The sequence below is a fragment of the Psittacula echo genome (assembly GCF_963264785.1).
Source record: "Psittacula echo genome assembly, chromosome: 6".
Lineage (NCBI taxonomy): Eukaryota > Metazoa > Chordata > Aves > Psittaciformes > Psittacidae > Psittacula > Psittacula echo.
The window spans coordinates 17441950-17459811 of record NC_137743.1 but is presented as its reverse complement, the minus strand read 5'-3'; the positions used below and the strand labels follow the sequence as shown (position 1 = coordinate 17459811).

The following is a 17862-nucleotide window of genomic DNA, read 5'->3' as shown; positions in this document are numbered from 1 at the left end:
AAAACACACCTTCCCACATTTATAGGCATGCATGTGCTATTGCTGCACTGTGGGACTAAACTAAGCAAGCCAGCTAGCATCTGCCATCAGTGGCAGACAGTGAAGGACAATGCCACTGGCATAGAAATACTGTTCTTCCAGAGATAACAAAACTAATAGCTTGCCTTTACCTAGTCAGGGTATCTTTAATGAAAGGCAATAAAAATTACTCCTAAATTCTGACTGACATAGGCAAGGGGGGAAGTTAGCTCCTAATATACCTACTAACCCACCCCCATCAAAGAAGTATTTATTATTTTTTACTCACAGGCCCCTTGGCAACGGAGATGGAGCTGGTCCAGTGGGAAATCTGGATTCTTTTGTGTTATTAAAGCTATGATCTAGAGATGCAAATGACATATTTAGTATGCAATATCAGCTGCAACTGAACAGTGGATTTTCCTCACTGCCATTTCAGTGTTAATGTAATAAAAGTAAAAAAATATCCATTGGTTTAATTTTTGTCTTAACATGTTTTCACAGTCATTATACTTGAAAACAGTTCAGCAACATTTCTTGCTTATTGCTGACTGTTATGGATAAAATTTACACTGACACACTTTGCTACATGCTGTAATTAAGGTCACTAGTGACATATTGAAAATAAATCCCACTCATATTGCCATGTTTTCAGTGCAGAATACTTACTTTCATGACTATTGTTTGCTTCATGTTCCTGTAATGGAAAAATGGGTTAGATTTGGTAAGAAACTACTAAAAAGGGAATTATTAAATGGGAAGTGCATAAATAAATAATCTGGTCTTGGTAATCTGCAGTGATAGTTAAAGAAATATTTGCACAGAATATATATAATACCCAGAATACTTTTCAGTGGCTTTTATGACAACATTTGAAAAATTTTAGCAAACGTCAATCTAATTTTGAACATTCTAATAACCCTGAGATTGCCTGTAGTATTGAGAAAACTTTGCCCTGAAATTCACAGCAAGTCCTTTTGGTTCATGTTTCATGACTGGGCTGGAAAGCAGAAATTTTGCAGCAGATTTGGATATACTAAGAACGCATCTTCCACTGAATAAATGATACAGAGTAAACTTTTCACCATGCTAGAACCAAAGTGATCCAAACTCACTCCCTGCCTTCTTTTGAGATGCTTTCTTTTGACTCCCACTTCTTGTGTTTTACAGAATGGGACTCTCATTTGATAAGTACCTTTCAAAGAGGCACCAGTTATTAATCTGTCCATCTTCATCCACCAGGCTAATGGCTTTGCACTAATGTTGGTCACAAATGCATCCATTCTCTGGTTGGAGAGGTATAATCCATCATCCAACAGTTGAAAGAGTGAGATATAGAGAAATTTTTCTCCCAGTCAGCCCTGGCCTTTGAGAGAAACAAGGGTTACAGTTCTGTTAACATGATCATTGCTGGTTACTGTTGAGAATGGATTGAATGGGAACAGTTAACAGATGTTTTGGTTATTGTTTTGTCAGTATGCGTAGTCAGGGATGGAAAGGCATTGCACTGAAAAATGTTATGTTCATTGCCATGTTTTTGTTTAAAACTGTAAGGGCTGGCCATTTACACAACAAGCAAAGACCCAAAAATTTGTACTACACTGGGTAATTCCTTTCTAGGCTGACTCTTGTGCCAAACTGGGTAACTGCAAGTACCCAGGAGCTGAATACACCCACTGTGTGGATGAGTGTTTGTTTGGGAGATCCATCCTTAGTGCTGTAACTAACTCAGTCTGTGGCCCACGCAAAACAATAGTGTCTCTTGATTGTCTGCAAAGCTAAGATGATATCCATCTCAGAGGTAAGCTCTGAGAATGTTAATGGAGAGGTTTCAGCTGCAATATGGCACTCAAGTCTGTTCTGAAGCAGTATTCTTTTTTAGTGCTGATCAGAGAGTAGAACTTCTGTCCAACATTCTTCCTTCAGAAAGATCTCCTACCCCTCCCTCTCCTCGTTGTGATGTTGTGATGAGGTGGAAGGGAAACTAAAATGTGCTCTAGTTGTATGCACACCCCCATCCCCCCATATACTTGGTATAATTAGAAATTTAAGGACTGAAAGCAGACTATAAGGTGTTCTTATACCACTTACATTATGTCACCATAATGTCTAATGCTATGGTATGACCCCAATTTCCTGATTTTAAGTGTCCAATTTATCTATGTAGTTAGTGGTAGACTGTTTATTTCTTAAGGACAATTCATAGCATTGGGCTGGGACAGAGTTTTAGGCACATAGCTTTTGGCACAGATACTGATGAAGCTACTGTAACCCTGTCTCTTGGTAGTTAGCTCCTCATGCACACCTGCCCTTGTGGCACTACTATTAGTAGAGCTCTGGTGCAGAACAATTTATGGAATTAATCTGGCTGAAAAAAGAACCTTCTATGTGTTTGCTTTTGCCCGTTTGCTGTGGCTTAGCAAGTTTCCAAGGAGTCTGCTTCAGAAAACCTTTTCGCCAGCACAGTGGACAGACTGGGGACAAAAGGAGAGGAAGAAGAGGAATGACTCAAACACAACCTCAGGAGCCCAGATCTTGTCATTACTCCATGGACTGCATTTTCTACTGATACTGATGACTCAGACTACACATTCTAGAAGGATTTAATTTTCAGAAAGTATTAATCATTCATCATCCGAGAGGAATGTAGCTCAAAGAAGATGCTTCAGAGTGGGTAAAATCACCCACTGCTACTGAAAGTATGGTTCCTGGAGTTCAACTGGTGTTTTTTAGTACAAGAAATTACTTTTGTGGACTGAAACATACATCCCTTAAAATATTTGAAATTTGTCTTGGATCAGTACAGATATCCAATGCTTTTTAGTCCAAAAGATCAATACCCACAATTACAATATTGGATCAATCTGATATTCAGTCACCTGTTTCTGTTACTTAATCCAGATAATAAAAAGCATCCATCTATTTATATACATAAAACACAGAACAGCCTAAATTTAATACATTCTTTTAAAGTAGCACATTAATTACTCACTGGTTTTGGATGAAGATGATTTCTGGGAAGAGGCAACATATTTCTGGAAAATATATACAGTAAGTTAAGATGAGTAGGATTTACTTATTTAATTGCTTGGCTTAGATATATGTTTCAAGATCTTTAGAGGAGTTCCGCAGTGAATGGATTTAACTGCAGCTATCCACCACTGCAGTGGTTGTGGTGATGTTGTGCCCTTAGTGTGGAACTACTCTAGAAGAGCTTCGGTTCTGGACCTCAGGTCCCCTGCAACTGTGCACAGGACCTCAAACACTGTAACACACACAGTGTTCTGGATACCACCTGTTCTTCCTGGGGTATATGGCCTATTTTATAAAATGATGTTCTAGAGATGAGGCAGTGGTTATGAAGCAGCTCCCTATGCTTCTGAGGACTTCCGGAGTAAAATAGGCTGCATACTCAAGTTTCCTTTACCTCTTTTCCTTCAGAAGCTTGGAATATAAATTATTGATTTACTTTATCCAGTTTCTTTACAGGCAAACCTCTGCCCCATCCCCTGCAACACATTTCATTTGCAAGAGAGCAAAGATGGGTAATTGGACTTTAAACAGGTTTGCAGAGATATTTTATGCCTGCACTGGCTCCCTAAAGGGATATTCAAGAAGATGGAACCCATTTGGCAATCTGGCTTGAATACAGAATTTTGCAAGGAAATGAGAACTTTCAATTCTTTCCTTGTTCCTACATCCCTAGATATTTGTATGTCCTGACAATTGTCTGAGGACTACACCATAGAGAGGAAAAAATTTTGTTTCCTATTGATAGAAGCTGCTGTTGATTTACCTGGAAGTATCCAGCTTAGGTAACTCTCTGGTCGTGCTGTGCATGTGGGAGTGCTCCGTATTCTGAGCAGGCACTGATGGAAGTGGCTTAGCAAACCTAGTAAAATATGAATTAAGAAAGAAAATTATATGTATCAGCAGTGAATATTAAAGTAACCTCTTTTTCTCCTCCCCTTCCCCCTCAAAATTCTAAAAAGTACCTTTAAGAAGTATTTCTTTTTAATATGTGTTACTTTTGGGTTACTGAAATTAACACAGAAATAGATGATAATCTTTGTGTAGACAATCTAAAGAGAGAATTACTGTATCTTCTAGAGAGAATTATCAAACTTACAGTATCTAGATGAGAAAATCTGTTTTCTGACAAGTTTTAAATAATGCACAAACATTCACAGCAGTTAGGTTACCTGGTTACCGGTGGTGGTACTGGTTTTTCCTGTAAGAGAAAATGCACTGAAGTATTTGTTGCTTTCTGATTTCATAAAACACATCTTATGATTCTATTTATGTTATCTTGTATCTTATTTTCACATTGTGGTATAGGTCTCCACTAGAACTCTGGTAATCTGCACTAGGATGGGAGGTGCAAGAAGTCACCACCAGTAAATCTGTGAAGCCCTGATCCTGTGTTGGCCATATGTTATGTCAGTACTAGCAAGTAGGAAGAAAATGACTGTGTCAGAACTGTCATTGCTACTTTGCTGCAGTTCTGCTTCTGGAAAGCATTGCCTTAGGCTGCTGTTTCCCAGACTGGATCATTATCACACAGGACTGGGAAACTTCAGCCCTTTCCTATTTACTGTGTTCTGCAGACCTTCTGAATCGGTTTGCCAGCTTTTCTGTGAAGGAAGTGTCAGAAAGTTTTAAGTGGAGACAGAGATTAATTCCCGTTTTTTCCCCTTTGAAAGACTGACTTTTTATTTTTTTATTTATTTCTTTTTTACAGTCACATTTGTGCCCTGCCTGAGGGCAATGTGAGTCATAAACTATAGAAAGGCCTTACCTCTTCTTCAGGAACCTCGTAGACTTCTATAGGACAGAGAGGAAAAAAAATGTGTTCTTTGGTTAACAAAAGCACACTGCTTGTTACCAAAAAAAAAACCAAAAAAAACCAACAAAAACACCACCACCAGAATTTGTATCACTTCTTCTGCCTCTGGAAAAATAACTTGGAGAATCTGCTCAGAGCTTGATTTCGTCTCCAAAGCAGTCACCTGTGTATGAACATTCCCCCCACCCCACAACCTTTTTTTTTTTCTCCCTCTCCCCCAGCAAGGTGAATGCTTTTGTTTTGCAAAACTGGGACAGTTTGGAAAAGATGTGTTATCACACATGTGATAGCATTTAGCCTTTTCGTGACTCTGGGAGGAAGAGCTCAGGTGAATCTTAAATACAAGCTGGCTCATTTGCATGGCCAGCATCCATCCCTGAGCTGTCCCACATGTGTATTTTAATTCACAGATATCGAAAACGAAACCCACCAGCATCCTTATCTATGACCATTTTTTTCAACGAAAATTGAACCGTATTTCAACAATTCATGTCAGGCTTTACCGCTTTTATTTGGCTGAAAAGTATCCGAGTTCCCACCAGGGGGAGATGTTTTATTTTTTTACTAACATCGGTGAGGAGCCGGTTGTTGCTCGACTCTGATTTACAGAGGGGCTAAGATGGAAAAAGGCATTTTAAAATGTCTGAAAAGTAACTCACAAAATCTTAAGTCATTCAGAAAAAAACCTCCACTTGTGTAGTTTAGGACTTGAAAGCTAAGCACACTGCTAATGAATATACTGAGACTTTTAAAGAACTGTGTGATCAGGCTGTAAAGGTTACTTTCCAAGCAATTAAGGCGTGATGAGGATATGCAAACCAACCTGGAGTTAGCACAGCTAAGGAAGAAGGACGAAGTATATCTGCATGTACAAAAGGAAATATGATTCCCCTTGTTTGCTTCTGCTTTTGTTTCATTTTCCAAATAAATTGCTCTTTATAGAACATAAATGGGAACATTTATCACAGGACATGGAAAACATCAGCCTAGATAGTATTTCTTCAGGGTTGAATCTTGATATGGTTTTAAGGTATTGAGTCATGATTCCTACAGTGAAATGGGATTACTAACATACAGAGTCGTGTAACTGTCTTTGCTGTATTGATCCATTTGCGTTCCATTGCTAGAGCAAATGACTAAAAATAAATTACTTAGTGACAAATGACTTTTTCTAGCTTTATTCATGCTTAAAACAGATTTATCATTCAAGCTAGGCAAAACAACTACTAAAATACAGTCTTCAAAAAGGGCAAGAAGGAGGACTCGGGTAACTATAGACCGGTCAGCCTCACCTCCATCCCTGGGAAAGTGATGGAACACCTTATCCTTGATGCCATCTTAAGGCATGTCAAGGATAAGAGGGTTATGAGGGGCAGTCAACATGGCTTTACCAAGGGGAAGTCATGCTTGACCAACCTCCTAGCCTTTTATGAGGAAATAACATTGTGGATGGATGATGGCAGAGCGGTGGATGTGGTCTACCTTGACTTCAGCAAAGCATTTGACACAGTCTCCCGCAGCATCCTCATAGCTAAATTGAGGAAGTGTGGCCTGGATGATCAGGTAGTGAGATGGACTGTGAACTGGCTGAAGGAGAGAAGCCAGAGAGTTGTAGTCTATGGGGCGGAGTCCAGTTGGAGGCCTGTATCTAGTGGAGTGCCTCAAGGGTCAGTACTGGGACCAGTATTATTTAATATATTCATCAATGATTTAGATGAGGGAATTGAGTGTACTGTCAGCAAGTTTGCTGATGACACTAAGCTGGGAGGAGTGGCTGACACGCCAGAAGGCTGTGCTGCCATCCAGCGAGACCTGGACAGGCTGGAGAGTTGGGCAGGGAGAAACTTGATGAAATATAACAAGGGAAAGTGTAGAGTCCTGCATCTGGGCAGGAACAACCCCAGGTTCCAGTATAGGTTGGGGAACGACCTGTTAGAGAGTAGTGTAGGGGAGAGGGACCTGGGGGTCCTAGTGGACGGCAGGATGACCATGAGCCAACACTGTGCCCTTGTGGCCAAGAAGGCCAATGGCATCCTGGGGTGTATTAGAAGGGGGGTGGTCAGTAGGTCGAGAGGGGTCCTCCTTCCCCTCTACTCTGCCCTGGTGAGACCGCATCTGGAATATTGTGTCCAGTTCTGGGCCCCTCAGTTCAAGAAGGACAGGGACCTGCTGGAGAGAGTCCAGCGCAGGGCGACAAAGATGATTAAGGGAGTGGAGCATCTCCCTTATGAGGAAAGGCTGAGGGAGCTGGGTCTCTATAGTTTGGAGAAGAGGAGACTGCGGGGGGACCTTATTAGTGTATATAAATATATAAAGGGGGAGTGTCACGAGGATGGAGCCAGGCTCTTCTCAATGGCAAACAATGATAGGACAAGGGGTAATGGGTATAAACTGGAACACAAGAGGTTCCACTTAAACTTGAGAAGAAACTTCTTCTCAGTGAGGGTGACAGAACACTGGAACAGGCTGCCCAGGGAGGTTGTGGAGTCTCCTTCTCTGGAGACATTCAAAACCCGCCTGGACACATTCCTGTGTAACCTTATCTAGGTGTTCCTGCTGTGGCAGGGGGATTGGACTAGATGATCTTTTGAGGTCCCTTCCAATCTCTAACATACTGTGATACTGTGATACTGTGACACAGAAAAACCTAAAGGGGAACATATTTTTGTTTTACTGAAGATGTCATGGTTTGTGTTGTGAATACATCAAGTGTAATTTAATAATCCTGTCTCAGATTATTTTATTTTAACAGTGACACAAACTCCACATACCTTGCATATCAGAAGCAAGAGGCGGCTTTGGAGAAGTAGGGGGGGCTGGCTTTGTTGTCTTCATAAATGTGTTCACAGGAGCTAAAAAGATACTTTATTCATATACATATATACTTACGCATGTGTGTATAAATATGTATATATAAAAATACACATGTATTAAGAACTAACAATGTAACATTTATAAAATAAGAATAAATATTAAGTAGGTCCAAGTGACAGCCTTTTTGTGTGACCTTGAAAAAAATCAACTGAGGCAGAAAGCAGCTATCATTTTAAAAGGGAAACATTATTTAGTGTTCATGCCTTGCTGAATAGATATTGTCAGTATGACATTGCTGAATAGATATTACTGTCAGTAATGTCAGAGAGCAGGACTACACACTTGCTGTGTTTATTTTTCACCTTTGGTCTGTAGTAGTTTCACTCTCCAGCTGAATATACTTCAAATAGTGAGGTAAAAAAGTAATGAATCAAAGTCTGTCTTTATCTACTGAAAATCTGAAAATGCTTGTTCTCTTGAGGCAAACAGAGAATTTTGATGCTGTGGCTCCCTTGGATGAGGAGGGAGATCACATAACATGAAAACCTTCCTTGTTGTACAAGGGCTGGACTTTGAAACAGCTGAGCAAGAGAGGCAGGAATTAAACAGGGCTTCCAATAACATTAAAAATACATTTCCTTGGCTCTGTCATGGGCCAAAGGAGCCAAATGCCTTTTTTGCAGGCTGCATTCTCTTTAATAGCTGCACCTCCACTCTTTGAACCGTAGAAATAGACATTAATTTGACCCTGATCAATTTTTTCCACTGTTGTTCCTAACAAGGTGGTAACTATTAGCTTAAACGACTACAACTCACATTTTGTAGGTAGTGACTTGCTGCTTTCTGTGGGTTCAATATAGTTATCGTCGTCATTGTCCACTGGCACAATGTAATTATCCTATGAGAAATGCATGACAAAAATCTACCAGTTAAACCTCCATCGTATCAACAAACTGTTGGGATTGAAGCCCTGACAGCAGTTTACAATAGGTGCGATTTCACAGCAACTGCCATTTCAGGCATTTATCATCCTACATGGATGGGATTCCCCAAGACTGAAACCCCTTTACCAAAGTACTCAAATTCTAAACTACTGGGTAAAAACCCTCCCTTCCCTTTGGTCCTCTGGTAACCTCTGAGAGGTTGCTCTCTCCCCATTGCCTGCAGCTTGTTATGTCTAAAGAGCCTCCTTCATACTTGATATCCCCTAGATATGAATCTAGTATGAATTATAATTTGATATTCATGCTAGATATCCCCTAGGAATCAGTACGGTACTTGCAGGTCACTGTTTGTGATGTACAAAATTATTTGCACCCCAGAAGCTAAGAAAGAGACCAGGCCATGGCATTGCTGTGTAGTCTATCTTATGACTGGTGACATTTAAACTGTCAGAACAAGTGTATCTATAAACATTACCTCATCATCACTACATTCCTTAGGCTTTGGTGGTACTTTTGGTTTTGCAGCAGAAGATGGCAATGGTAGGGATGGCACAGATGGTTTCTTTGGTCTAGACACGGCTGGACTGGGTGTACTTGGGAGAGCTTTGCTGATGGGAGGGAGCTGTTGGTGACTGGTGCGATTGTCTTTTAATATGGAAGAAAACAACCATTTCAGTTAAAATTATGCATTAGCCTCTGGACTACCTTCTGTTACCTGCAAACAAGTCTTCACTGTGGCTGCAGATCAGGTCAAAAGGCAGACCTGAGCATGTGCTGGTCCTAATGTTGAGACTTGTGTGAAAAACAACTGTTACACAGCATGAAGAGTGGGACTGAAACACAAATTATGCCAGATCCTCTGGGGTGTCATTTTAAAAATTCCTCCCCTTCTCAAAGAACACGTAGGTTAAGTGCTGAAAAACTTTTATGTGTACATATGTGTCATTCTAGCACTTTGATGCCCCTGCCCATGGCAGGAGGGTTGGAACTAGATGATCTTAAGGTCCTTTCCAACCCTATATGATTCTATGATTATATTACCAGTAACAGTCTTGTATCATACCAAAAATGGAAGCAGGCATCACACCTATGTTTCTTTTCCCCATGGCTCAAATTTTCATCTAACTGAAGCTGAGTTTCGTTCACTTCAGTGCTATCTGCTCATGGTTGAAAAGAATAAAAACAGGAAAAAAAAAGAAAATCTTTATGATGAACTGATGTAAATACAATACTGATCCTGTCCTGTTTTTCTGGATATTTATCCTCCTCAGTACCAGTCTCAGAGGACAATATGAAGTGAATATTTAGGTTCCTTTGTCCTCTGTTTTACTGCTTTTGGAATAATGATCTGAGATACAGAAAACATCAAGAAGGGACCTGTCCAGTCTTATGTGCTTGATCTTCAATATGAATTACTACATTAAAATATGCAGATGAATCTGGAGCCAAGTCAGTGATACCTCCTACACTGCTGCCTGAATTCTGTAGTTAGAAGATGTCTAGAACACATTATATCAAAATTCTAAACATTGCTGCCAGCAATACCAGCTCTTGTTTAATTCTGTAATAACAAATTATACCCTTGAAAACTGAAGATCTGTCAGAATTAAAAGCAAACTCTTGAGAAAAGGACATTTAGTCCATTTGAGGCCAATTCTCTTCTGGTACTGATAAATACACAGTTATGAAGCTGACATAGCTGAATATTCTATAACTACCTGCATATTCACCCCTAGAAATAGGGAATGCAGACGGAATCTTCTTTTTCTCCTGCTCACTTGGAGGTGGCTCGTAGCTGTCATCAGGATTCTCTTCACTGGGGACTACATACATCTCAGAGTCAGAGTGGTCATCCGGATTTTCATAATCACTGTCCTAGAAAGACAGAACTTCCCATTTCTCTTCTCATCACATACTTACAGCCTCATAACAGTGTATGACGGATATTCTTGCAGGATTAATTAAAAGGACATGTTACACTCCCTTTTAGTGCTCGCTCTCTAAATAAATAGTCAATTCCGCCCGGCTTCCCTTCAGCTCCTCCCAGAACATTCCTCCTCCTGTGTCCTTGCTATCTCCAAGGACTCTTTTCACACCAAGAGCTCAGCCTTCAAAGTATGGACCAACAGCTCTTCTCCCTTCACAGAACAGTTTTTTCCTAGTTCCAGATGTGACTCTTGATGTGTCCTGTCACTTCTCCCTTTCCTAATTAAAAGGATACTCAGCATCTAACTTCCAAAGGAAACTAGCCACTTCAGGCTGATGGTTGTATCATTACATTATGCAGCTTATGACCATGACTTGCTTCCTTCTAATGTTCTCTAAAATCTTACCAGAAGTTCTTCATTTTTACGAAAAAGTGGCTTTTTCCTCCTCAGCCCTCCCACCCCTTCTCCCCAAAGTAGAAGATCTTATTAGTTTCTGAAATCATTATTTAGTTTGAGAAGTCCCTTAAACTGATGCCATGGGCTTACTTATGCCAAAAGCTTAGCATCCTTAGCTACCACTAACAGTGTTTCACAGTATACTTCCAAGTTGCATGTAAAAAAAATGGAGGTAGCTAAAAATCAGTGGCTGCATGTGAATAATGCTGATGTAAGAAATAACATTTCAGTAATATTAAGTTCAACCACAAGTAAATGAGTTAAAAATAAACTTTTATTATTATTGCTTGGCCTAACTTGTTGCTACAGTAACCTCCTACTGCCCCAAAATCTGTACTTACAAAATCATCTGACCATTGTTCCTCTTCATTGTCTGCATGTTCTAAACCAAACATCAGAGTTATTTAAGGAGATGGAATAGTGAACATAAAAGTTTATCGTTCTTTCAATCTATACTTATAACATTCAGTTAAAAAAGAATGGTCAAAATTTCTTAAACAGTTCAGGGCAATACACCTGGTTTGGATTTAACAGTAAATTAAATGCCTGTTTGCTTGTTTTTGTAAATTGTTTCAGAGCTGTTGGAAAAGCATTAGAAAATGGCAAACTGCACATGGTCTGAACAGCAGAGCATGTGCTTTACACAGAGCATTCTGCTAATGAATCTCATTTTTAAGTAGGAGTAACATTTGCTACGTAATGGAACTATTGGTGACCTCTGGGCCTTGCACTTTCTTGTTTCTTAGTTAAAGCTCCAAGACAGAACACTAATTAAAAGTATTTACGTTAAACATGGAACTATCTTCCAAACTCTGTTCTCTGCTTCAGTTTTTGTATCACCCTTTCCTTGACAAGACAGTAAAAATGGGCATGAACTAGCTTGTCAGAAATGCTGTATGATAAGCAAATACATAAGCAAACTCCACCTCTAAGATGATGATGATGATAATAATAATAACAAAAAAAAAAAAAATTAATGCAGTACTAGTTTATGTTAATACAACCTTACCTGCAGCATAATCCCTTCGTGGTAGACTTGGTGGTGGTTTTTTTTTTAGCCTGTAAGCAATAATTACATTTATGATATAAGTAACATTCAGTAGAAGGCAGCATTAGTCAGACACATAAAAAAAGCTGATAACAAAAGATACCTGCGGCTGAAGAAATATAGATTACCATCACAGATGCTTAGCAAATAGCTGAAGGAGAAAAGCTAGAAACATAAGAAATTAGAATCTAACCTGAGATTTTAATTTTTGTTTTCCTTAGAACATATTTTGAAGGAACAGCTTCCTTGACTACCCACCTTCCTCTTAATTTCCAGTGCAGAAACAGATAAGATAGAGAGCAAATATAAATGCATGTCTATCTGAAGATGAAAATCTGTTCAGGCTCACAGAGGCTTTGCTAAGATTATGGCATAAGAAAGTGATGCAGCACTCTCCCATTGTATTTTTATAACTGTCATTTTGCTTGCACTTTCTCAGGGCCAGATTCCGTTTCCACTTACTATTATTTTATGGCATTATGACCCTTTTGTGGTAAATGCTGTTATAATGACATTTGTAATACCAAGTGAATTGAAAAGATAGTTTGTATAAATACTGAAAGGATCTTTGTGGCTTTGATAAATATATATACATATATATACTTAGCAAACAGGAGACACTGAATTACAGTCAGTTGGCATTTATTTATGTAAAAAAAAAAAATTAAACTTGTGTTTGAACTCCAAATTTAAGGTGCATGTGTGACATCAGAGGCCTTCGCTTTTTGTAGCCATATAAAACATTAGCACAATTTACATTAAAATTATTCTTCAAAGTGACTTTTGAACATTGTCTGACAGCTTCCCTGCAGCACTGATGAGACCTCACCATGGACCTGAACCTTTGTCCACTGAATTGATGACTTCATTCATTCTTCTACCAGGTTCTAACAAATTCATTTGCAAAAATAAGCAAATTATTTATAAAAAAAAATTGTTTAGAAAGAACTGAAAATGTTTTCTTGTGATCTCCAAGAAACAGACACTCAGTATTTAGGTCCTGAGATGCTGCTTAAGTATCATTGTTCATGTACCAACGTAACTCAGGGTGGTGGCATGCTGGCACTAACACATCAATTGACAAACTTTCCACTTCTGTTTTGAGAAATACTTTGGCTACTTTTGAGCTGAATTAATAAAACTCTGTTGTTCAGATAGTCACACACACATAAATTGCATGTGCATGAATCAATGACTAAATGGTGCAGGCATTTTTAAAGCTCAAGACTCCCTTCCCCCCACCAATCTAGGCACATAAGTTTTGAAGTGCTTACCTGCTTTGTTCGTTACTAACAACACTAACAAATAGATAGCTGCCTCCTCCAAGTCTTAAGCTTCCTGCAGCATAACATAACTTAGTGTACAAACAGTAAATTAAAAAGCATTCTCCACAGCCCTGCAGTTACGTCCAGGTTAGCACAGGCATGTTAGAAAGAGAAATCCAGGGCCACTGCCAGGGCAGATCTCAGGTCTTGGGGAGGCTAGACCAAAATCTGCTCATGCGCTTTGCAGCATGGCTATCATGAGTTGTTCAGAGACAGTGAATAGCGAACTGAGGAAACAGTAAGTGGCTATCTGGGTCACAGTGTAAAGTATGTGGCTTTAGCCACACTTACATTTCCAAGCTGCTAAGCAGAAGACTTCAACACTTTGTCCCAGGCCCTGCAAATCCTGGCAATGGCCCCGACAGAAAATGTAAATATGTTATAATGAAAGCATATGAAGCACAGAACAGAGGTCTGTGTCTAAGAAGCCTATCATGCCATTGTGCAGCTCTGAAATAGCATACCGATCCCAAGTATCTTTCCCAGTTTTGCAAATTAAGGCCACTTGTTCATTTTGGAACCTGAATATCAATAGAAAAGAAATAATATTTCTGTCACAGAGCTGAAACAGTTCATAGCCACATCTGTATTTGCTAGAATCTCTTCAAATATATTCCTGATTCTAAAATTCAAATCCCCTTTAAAAAACATTTCTTACTGTACTGGTATGACTTACTGAGCACCACAACTGAAATATAGGCTATTCTGAAGTGAACTGGAGCTTTACTGTGCAAGAGTCAGAACTTTACCCAATGTGCAAACCACAGTGCTAGCACAAAAGACATAATCCCTATGCCAAGGAGTGGTTACCTAGCTATTTCAGATTTTGACATCCACATAGATGCTTAGAGAATAACAGTTGACTCCATCCTGTTCCCCTGAAGTTAATAAGAAAGGACTGAGAGAATCAAATGCCATCCAAATGAGCAAGTAATTTCCAAGTAAAATATTCTAGTGCTCCTCCACTCTAGTCTTAAGTTACAGGTAGTGAACTATTTCTATGATAGAATACAATCAAATATTTCAAGTTTCCAGCTATTTTAATGGGATTAGTATTTTTCTAAATTTTAATGCAAAATAAGTAATTTTCTGGAGATTTTGAAATATCCCTGAGAAATTTCAGCTCTAAAGGACTCCATAAAATTCAAGCACATTTTTGAGAGTATGTTTACAGGTTTTAAAAGTGACATAACACATCTTACTATGTACAGAGCAGAATACACTGTAAAGAAATTCATAATAAGTTTTAGGAAAGCCAACTATTTCAATGTAAAATACAATGTATTCCAAGATTCCTCTTCTATAGGATGCTGAGGCTGATCCAACAACATTTAGGCTACTAAAATACTAACTTATCTACTAATATATCTTTACTGAATCGAGTATTTATAGTTTCTATTAGTCCTGAGGTCACTAGATCATTGCACTTGTGATTGAAAGATAAATTGAACTTTGTAATAAACTTTTTCAGAGGTCCAAACAGGTGCAATCCAGATGACAGATAAAACTCATCCTGAGCTGTATTCTCATGACCTAGTGGAATAGTTTGTAACAGCTTTGGCAGTATCTGGCAATTATACAAAATAAAATTAATCTGAAGCTTTTAAAAAACCTCTGTCATTACTACTCTTTCAAAGATTTTCTTTACAATGTGCTGTGGCAGTGAATGGCATATAGCTGTGATTTATTTATCTTCACTTGGATAAAATATTGTTACCTTAATAAGAATCCTGGCACTCAAAGTATTCTATTCAGCTACACATTGAAATTCATGTTTCTTAAGAGCACAGTTAAAATTAGGTATTATACTTTTCCCTGGCTTCTTTTTCTGAATGTGGTACATCTTGATTTTAGTACTTTTCTCTCAGTGTTTGGTCCATAAAATACCACTTTTCCCTTTGCCAAGGGTTTTATCATGGATGTCTTCTAGTTGCAGCTATGCAGATAGAAGGGACAGTTAGTGATATAACTCCATTTTTCTGCCTGAAGTTATAAATGGTTTAGAAAAATGGACCAGACAACTCTGAAGTAAAAACTTACCCAACTAAAAAGCTGGATAAAGCAAATGAGATGTAGATGTTTGTATTTTTCAGGTCAGGTGGCAAATGTGATTTCAAGAAATGGACATATTTGGATTGTGTTCAGTTAGATAAATACCTGCAAGTGCATGATTTAAATTCTAGTTTCTTACTCAACACAGTAGGCCAGCATGTACCAAAAATTTAGGGTGATATTCTGACTTTGCTAAAAGTCCCACTGCATATACAGCGTTGACTTCAATACAGTTAGGATTCCAATGAATCAAGCCTAGAGACTTAAAGGTTATGAATGCTATGTCTGTATTTGCAGTGTGTTTCAAGCATAGGCAACTGTCCTACAGTATGAAACTTCAGATTTCTGTCTTACTTTCCTTCTGTATTATCAATACAGAAAAAAATGCCCCCAGCTCTCATTGTTTATACAACTTTGGCTATACTTATTTCCTCTACACCTGTGCAGATGTTCTCTTTGACATCATGATGTGCACAGCAGCTGGGATTCCAGTACTATAAACAGTTTTGCATGTGATTAAGAGCAAGCAGGTGAATGCCTTCCTGCACTGGGCAATATTTTTAGTGTCAGAAAAATTTCAGTCAGGACGAGGCATAAATAATAGGGACTTCTAAGCGATGAAGGAACAATCTGCAGTTTTCTGTTACCACCACTGTTCAGACTACTTTCTTTAGACTTACAAGACACACATGGATAGTAGACTTATCCCTCCCCACCTGCACATGAATTAAATTGGAGAGCAAGGCACCTGATCCAAGAACTTAGTTTTCTGCAACCAAGAGCCAATCCAGGTTTTAGAAGCGTTTTAAGAAATATTGGTGACAAGCCAGATGTATTTCATGAGTATTTGATCATTCTTTCAATTTCAGTAGCAGAAGCTTACAGTATACATCTGTGTGACAACTTGAGGTTTGGGATAAGCATGTACAATATTTGACTTCTCTAAAATTGTTTCTATTTATACTTAAGTTTGAACTTGAGTCAAAATGATGTTTTTCTGTCATACAGATGAATTCCAAATCTGTGCTACATAAAGCAAATTTTTTATACATTTTTTCCTGCTTCACTCATGTTTACATTGTTGACATTTAATAAAATAATCCTGTAACTGAAATGGAGGAAGTGATCAACTGGAAAACAGTATTTTTCAGAGAAAGCATCTAAAAATCGAAGAAAAAAAAAAAAAAACCAAACCAAAAGGCACATTCAGAGGAACACAGCCAGTTCTGAATCTGCAAAACTTGGCATCTCTTGTACATATCCTTATCAGTGTTGTCAACTCAGGCTTTTATTATAAGTTCTATTACGCGCTGGGCTCAACATCCGAGTTCTGAAGTCATGTGCAAATGTGAGAACTTTTTCTTCATTTTTTTAAAAAAGTTTCTGATCTTCATAACTGCAGAAGAGAGTAAGACGACCGAGATGAACCATACAAGTACCAGAAAGATAATTATATATGTATTTATTTTTTGTACATCTCAATTTGTATTCTTATATCTGGGGGAGCTGAAATGTGAGCTTTGAGCTGTGGTGATATTATGAGAGTTTTTATCAGCCTGCTCTTTTTTGTAGATTATTTTTTTTTTTTTAATCTTTAGAGAATCAAAGAATTGCAGTGTTATAGCAGCAATCTTGTATCTGACATTTAATGATGGCACCTCTGACCTTTCCAGCTTTAGCTACATCTAGTTCTTGTTATTTCTCCCTTGTCTGTCCTTCCTCTCTCACTCTCAGGAAAGGACACACAGTCACAGCAATACTGATTAATAGCAGAATTCAAGTCCAGGCAATTATGTGAGACAATGTGTTGCCTTAAATTATAAATTTCAGATGCTTCTATTGTTTCTGATATCTGCTTTCCCCTCTGAGGCATTTGAACTGGACCCACTGCAGCATTATTAACACTAACTACACTTAAAATACTACTGTGAAGTAGGAAGCCACATTTTATTAAAAAGCAACAACAAAAAAAATCCAAACCTCCCTCCTCTCCAAAACCCCACCAAAAGTACTGATGGCCCAGAAGGTCTTCCCTGTGAGCCGGTCCCAGGTGAAACTATGAGATTTTGCAGATGGATCTCTGACCACAGTGGTCTGTTTACATACATACAAAACCACACTTAGATTTAATTTATATTTAACACAGTGTGTAAGATGCAAGTAGTTGAAACAAGGTAATTTTAAGAGAAATTTTGCTTTTGTGGCTTGTGTGGAAATAACACGTACATATACCACATGACTATGATTTACTGCAAATTGCAGCAGTGCTAGAGTGAAAGAGAATGAGTAAAGGAAAAAAGTGATCTCAACATTATAATACATCAGGTGTCACCATCAGAGCCTGCTCAACGTTTGTGGACAGAAACACAGCTGTGATAAAGGGGCCGCAAAAGAGGGCTTGTAAACTCAGGTACTACTCCTGCATAGCGAA

General features: G+C 38.6%; 1 protein-coding gene across 1 annotated transcript in view; it reads right to left on the bottom strand.

Annotated features, from left to right (window-relative positions):
• The window catches only part of BLNK (B cell linker), a gene marked incomplete at its 5' end in the record, with an annotated part of 99867 nt that overhangs the window by 11944 nt on the left and 70061 nt on the right, over window positions 1–17862 (bottom strand). Inside the window, 13 exons of the mRNA XM_080621889.1 lie at window positions 308–380; window positions 688–715; window positions 3011–3053; window positions 3815–3910; window positions 4221–4249; window positions 4817–4842; window positions 7636–7716; window positions 8495–8576; window positions 9098–9267; window positions 10341–10497; window positions 11348–11388; window positions 12016–12065; window positions 13844–13900. Of these exons, the coding sequence (XP_080478015.1) occupies window positions 308–380; window positions 688–715; window positions 3011–3053; window positions 3815–3910; window positions 4221–4249; window positions 4817–4842; window positions 7636–7716; window positions 8495–8576; window positions 9098–9267; window positions 10341–10497; window positions 11348–11388; window positions 12016–12065; window positions 13844–13900 (933 nt within the window). The remainder of the gene's footprint in view (window positions 1–307; window positions 381–687; window positions 716–3010; window positions 3054–3814; window positions 3911–4220; window positions 4250–4816; window positions 4843–7635; window positions 7717–8494; window positions 8577–9097; window positions 9268–10340; window positions 10498–11347; window positions 11389–12015; window positions 12066–13843; window positions 13901–17862) is intronic.